The sequence below is a fragment of the Diadema setosum genome, chromosome 14, assembly GCF_964275005.1.
Source record: "Diadema setosum chromosome 14, eeDiaSeto1, whole genome shotgun sequence".
NCBI classification, from domain to species: Eukaryota; Metazoa; Echinodermata; class Echinoidea; order Diadematoida; family Diadematidae; genus Diadema; species Diadema setosum.
Window position 1 is genome coordinate 37,876,933 of NC_092698.1, and position 6,562 is coordinate 37,883,494.

Below are 6,562 nucleotides of genomic sequence, written 5' to 3' on the forward strand. Positions count from 1 at the left end.
ATTCTGTATGTAATGCTAAAGCTGTTTCTATGGTCTTCATGAATTTGCTCAAAATGATTGCATCTTTAAGAGATGCAATGTTTGTTTTGACCAATACAAAAATATAATTTCATAAACTGATGGCTCATAGAACAATGGTTATAAAACAGCTTTCATTATGTTGTACATGCATGTCACTGTAATACCTTCTAACAACAGAACAACCCATGAAACAGCCTCTTCTTTCCTGCACAGGCCAGAACATCACTGTGTCCAAGATTATTTTAATCACTACCCATCACATTAAAAAAAGAGAGTAAAGTTTGACATGCATTCTCACTTAAATTCCAACAAAACATATCTTACGCGACTGTATACACTGACACATTACATGCAACATCAAGCTTACATGCTTTGAGTTGCAACATCATTTCTTGCCCATTACATTTCCCCCATTTATCACCTACCATTGAGAGCATGCTCCATGTATTTCTGTTGTTGTTGTTGTTTCCAGAGGTACTCATTACATATTTCAGTCTGTTTCTAATTCACATAATCATGACTTCTTCATTATGTCTAGCTAAAATCCAGTTACCCATTAAGAACAGGAAGACTTGCAAGGCGAAACCAAGACACCTCATTTAAAGTGGTCAGGAATGGGTTCGAGGAGCCGTGGCACGATCTCATAGTACTTAACGAATCCATTCTTCTGAATGCCAAGCTCTCTCATGATGTCATCCACTGGAAGATAAAAAGAGGAAAGAGATGAGTTACAAAGCAAAAGACCTAAACAAAAAACATATTTTGGTTTTGATACACAGAATAGTAGCACAGCATTTTCCTACCTAATTCCAGAAGCCACATTTCTGTGGCTTGGTGCTTCAGTAGTTACATTCTGCCGATGATCCTTAACTTTAAATTAAGCTTACTTCGAGGATAAGCACTTGCCCCCTATCACGCGCGCCCACACGATGAAGCTTTTCCTCCAAGATAGCTATCATCAATGATAAGCTCCTGCCCCTGTAACTTTGGGCGAGTCCCACTCGATGGTAAAACCACACAACTGGAAGTTCACGATGACCCCAGTACAGGAGGCACTGTATTTATATTTGGAAGGTTGACCTGGAAGCTAAATGGAATGGGGGATCATGGAAAGGTCATGACGACCTTGCAGTTGTGTCCACACAATGTATAACTACAAGTAAGGACCCCCCACAGCTCATGGATAGAGCACTAATCCTGACAAATCTTATGGTTCTTATCATCGATTTAACTTCAAATGAGTTTAACTTTGAGTACGTCTACACGGTACATAACAATGAGCTTATTCTCAAAATTAGCCGAACTTATAGGTTAGGGATCATGGTCTGAATGTAACTTCTATCTGTAACTTTATTCATAAGGTAGAGTAAATAATTCTCAGTTACTTGTGCCCTTTGTTGTTCACATTGTTTGGTGGAAACATTTTTACGTCTCTTGAATATTGACTCTATGTGTATATGAATATTGTTCACAGGTATAGGTCGTATCTACAACACACACATACACATGGTGAGATACAGGTCAACCCTGAACTGACACAGCCTTTGACCGAGGCTACCAGCTCTTACCTTCTCGATCTGAGATTTTCTCCCCGAACTTGGTCATGATGTTGCGAAATTCTGAGGCCATGATGAAGCCCCTGTTCTGTGTGTCGGTCAGTCTGAAGGCATCCATGATCTCTTTGAATGGGTTCTCCACCTTATGCTGCTCGTACATGATCTCCAGGAAGTCACTGAATGTTATCCTGTTGTCTGGAGGAATGGAAGGGAGGAACGATACTATGCCTCTTCTTGCTAGACATATCTATTCCATGGTAGACATTGTATACTTATACAGTATGTCTCCCCCCCCCCCCCCAAAAAAAAAGAAGAAGAAAGAAATAGAATCGGACTTTCGCATTGATAACTCCCAATATGATTAAACTATCTAAATGCTACTTCAGGGTCGTGAGATATAACATCTCAGCTCTATTTTGCAGAAAACCCCATTCAATTTGGTTAAGTGGTCACAGAGAAATGTGGATTGTTGCAAAGCATGTCGTGGGTCTGATTCTTCCAAGTTTAGCACTTGGATGCTCTTGGAACTGGATATTAATGTGTGAACACAATGAACAGAACTTGGAGGGAAGGGATTCCTGGCATGCTCTACAAAGCTCCTCATTTCTCTTTGACCACTGAAGCAAATCGAATGGGGCTTTCTGTAAGATGTGGCAAATGAGTTCTTGTTTCATACCCTGAAATTGTATTTGGATTGGTTTGCTATTTTTAAAGTTATAATTGTGGAGGGTCCCATTGTAATTTTTTTGGGGGGACATACAGTATAATGTGTGCCTGTGCATACGTGTATGTGTATGGAATACTACAATTTTTTGTTCGCTTGTCAGTGAATGTTTGTATGTTTCAATCATTGCAATTCAGTTTCAGGAACCAATGAGAAGATAGTTTGGTAGCATACCTACCTCTCCCCCATATACACAGTCTGGTACATTTATACAGACACCAACATGACTTTCAAACTGTGGAAAGTTTACCATTTACTTTGTAAACCTAGCTTATTGACAGATAAATTCCTCATCACTAAAACTAACTAAGACCAGTATATATGTTTGGATTTTTCATTACTGGTAGCTTTAACCAGTACTAGTAGAACATCTATGTCATGCAAATTGTTTTATTTTTCTTCTTACCTTTTTCATACTTTTTCCTGTAATCTTTGATCTCTTCAACAGTTGGGTTTGATCCCAGTGATCTCATAATCTTTGTCAACTCATCTGCAAAGACCACACCCTTCCGAGATTTGTCATAGAGGGCAAAACACTCTTTGTATTCTGAAGGAAGAAAAATAAAGTATTATATGCAAATTTGTCTTTGCTGTGAGCATACCTTTAATGTTTTTTGTTTGAATATACAGTGTAATATCAAGAGCACATTGGAAAGTTTTGTCTCGCATTTAGCAGAGAGGAAGAGGCACAAGCACAAACAGCATCCATCTCACAATGGCTAAGTTGGTGTTACCATAAACAGGAGAACAACATGGAGAAAAGACCCTGTCTAGAATAAGCAGGGAGGTGTGATAGAAGGAGTAAAAACTCTTGGTAATCCATGCAAAGACATGTTTGGGTTCTAAAGCACTACAATGTGATGTCCAACATGCCTCTATGCTTATCTTGAAGCCATGCTCAGAGCCACTCTATCTCACAGACGAAACATGGAGATAAATTAAAAGTTTCACATTTCATTCAATTACAGGCTGCATTATTACATAAAAATTTGAAAGAAATACTAGTTGTAGTTTAATAGGATTTATTGAAAACAGAAAAGAATTCAAAGGTATAGGACCATACTTCAGTTCTCCTCATAATGTGGCATCAGACAAAATGAAAGGGGGAAAATAGATCCTGAGCAAGGTGCTACATACCAGGTAAGCGCTTGCCTGATTGCCTTGGACAAGTGAAAATCAAAGTTGGGCAAGTGTTTAGGAACAAAATCAGAAAAATATTGAGAAAAATGATTGCTGGAATTTGGCAAGCAAAAAGTTTCTAAACTACTTTTTTTTTCCCTTCTCTTTTTCCACTTACAAACCCATAAATTCCATCATTCAAGAGCCCAAAGATAATCATGACTGTTTACTGATAATGCAACACACTTTGATTTCATTACAGCAACTTTCCAGCACGCAAGTTAAGAAGCCCAAATGTACTGCAACACCAACATTTAATCATTTTGAAACAAGTTTGTTACTCCAAACCAGGAACCACCAACCAGCATGTACCTGCCTGACTCACCCTCCCTTGAGGCATTCAAGTCCTTCTTGAGGGAGACAAACTGCACCTCATGAGAAATTATGGATTTTACTTGCACTCCAGGTATGTTGTAAATACATATTGTACACTTCTTTGTGGAATTTGACTGGTGGAGCACTTATCTGACTTCACAATCTCACACACTACAGTGTGTAGAAATCTTCAAGCATGATGCTGCACTTTAATAACGGAAGAAGGTGTGCTTAAGTGTGCAAATTAATATGTGCAGTTTATTCAAATGAGTATGTTTTATTACGCCCTTGACTTACAAAAGTTTTTTCCCCCTCATTTTCTTATATTTTTGGACTTTCTTCTTGGACAAGTAAAATTCATGTTCAGGCAAGTGTTCTACAATAATGAGAAAAAAATGCTTGCCCAACTAGTCAAGTGGTTAAAAGAGAGAGAGAAAGAGAGAGAGGCTTCTGTATTGAAAACCATGCGTATGTGGTCCTTGCAGGGACCGTTGCCTGCCAGAAGAAGAGCCTAGTACATCATAGTACTTTTTAGTACGAGTACTCTGGTAGTAAGAGGAGAGATGAGGAGGGAAGCGACATAGGAGTGTTCACAAGGAAGGAAGGCAAAATATATGAAGGCCTTATGACAATAACAAATTGAGGAGCAGCAGTGAGCTGGACACTTAGAAGTTGAAGTTGCACTACCAGTATCAGTAGCAGTCCAGTGCACTCCATATAACCCCAGGGCACTCCTAAGAACAGTTTTAGTATTTACCGTCTCCACTGCACTGCACTGCACGCACGCAGTGCAGTGGAGACGACGGGAGAAGGCCAAGGGGGAGAGAGAGAGAGTCGTATACTGTAAAAGTGGAAATTTTCGCGGTGTTGAAATTTTCGCGCATTTCGCGCAACCAGAAACTAGCGCGAAAATAAAAACACGCGAATATTTTTGCTTGCCATACGTTCCTGTGCGTGATGTCTCGATTCCGCGGAATTAAAAACACGCGAAACTCTGCTGACCCGGCCTAGCGCGAAAAATTAGTCGCGCGAAAATATCCACTTCTACAGTAGTGTACAGGTAAAAGGTTGAGAGGTCGTTGGGATCAATGGGAGGAGGCAGATGAAACAGAAAGAACACCCCTATTTCAGTTTCTTTACAGGGTTATTTTTCAACATAATTTGTACTGTATTGATCTCTACACGCACACGCCCATTTTAACGCATAGGCACTGCATGAATCATACCACAATGCTCCAAGACAGCAGCACACGACACCACATAACCACAGCCGCAGCACAGGCACAGGGCCAGGGCAGGGCCAAAAATACACAGACTTACGTGTCTAACGTTACAGCTACACCGGTTACGGCAGTGAATACTTACCGTCAATCTGCTTTTGAGTGAAGAGTTGCGCCTGATGAAAGAAAGAAAAGAACCAAATTTATCAAATTATGACAGGGTCATATCACTTCATACAACAATGACATCGAACGAACAGAGAATATGAGGGTTTACATACCATTTTCGCGATTACTCAGGCCACAGATGTCAGAGCTAGAAGTCCAGAGAACAGCAGCAGTCGTCTACCAATCGTTAGCGTACTTCGCTGATTCACCTCCTATCACACAAGCCAAGTCATCAGGTACAAACGGCGGCCAGAGTTTTCCCGTTAGTGGCGTATCCAAAACGCGGCGAAGCAGCAGCGAAATACCTGCTGTGATGATACAAGCAGGGAGGTACCTCCCTGCACTGATGGATACACAAGCGTGTACCGTCAAAGAGATTTTTCTCTGGATGGGGAAAATCTCTTTGATGGATACTGTATACACTCGAATCCCACCCCCACACACATTTTGGTCGATCCCCCCCCCATCCACCCCCATGCTCCAGTATGAACAAAATATGCCCCACATAACTACGAATCATAGCATCATTCATATTGCCACTCGAAAATATGGATATAAACGAAAAAAACATTCTAGATGATTATATTCAGCGATAGGTTAAAGATTACAAAGATAAATTCCACACCTTGAGGTTCAGTTTCCCTAACGATTATATAGGCCCTAATAAAAGAAGAAATATTAAGCCTTACAAAATCAACTCTCAGTCTAGTTGCAAAGTTTATTTAACAAGAGCAGCCGTCCCGTTTCCACGCCTAGTATGATCTCTATCAGTGCTTATATAATAATCAGATTAATTCTGAATCATTTATAAGATTTAGGGTCCTAAAAGAATAACATTATTGGATAATGATCCATTTGATTGAAGTTTAGACTCGGATGTTATCAGTGGGACCTCAACGAAAAAATCTTTTAATAGATCTAAAATCAATCTGCATTCCACTTTTTTTTTTTCAATTGAAAGTTTGCCAAATGCTCCACCAAAACTGTGCACCGCTGGATTGCCAATTTAATTCTAAAAATGCAAAAGCTCGGGTCCTCGTGCAGGACGAGGAATCTCCTCCATACATAGGTAGGTACCTGATCTAGAGGAGGTGATGAAACGCATTTATAATACACGATTGGCTACAAAAAAGAAAAAAATGAGAAGCAAATTGCATAAAAAAGACATATAACAGTTCTGCCCATCTGACCCCATCAGGGCAATATTTCACAAGGAATTTAAGTCGACCTTAAAAAGGAGACCTCCGGATGATTTTCAGACTTTTACATAATAGATATGAACAACTCTAAATTTGTTATACTGGGTATTTAAATACAAAGTTTCAAAATTTATAGGGCCTAGTGATTGGGATGAGGAATAAGAATGTTTTCAAAATTTA

At 39.7% G+C, this 6,562-nt stretch overlaps 1 protein-coding gene across 1 annotated transcript; it reads right to left on the reverse strand.

Annotated features, from left to right (window-relative positions):
• LOC140237988 (calmodulin-like protein 4) lies at positions 1–5,359 on the reverse strand. Its single transcript, XM_072317917.1, has 5 exons — positions 5,297–5,359; positions 5,161–5,191; positions 2,708–2,848; positions 1,590–1,772; positions 1–720 (listed from the first exon to the last, which is right to left on the reverse strand). Exons 1-5 carry the CDS (start codon positions 5,297–5,299, stop codon positions 617–619), a joined length of 462 nt encoding a protein of 153 aa, XP_072174018.1. The 5' UTR covers positions 5,300–5,359; the 3' UTR covers positions 1–616.
• Positions 5,360–6,562: the final 1,203 nt, after the last annotated feature.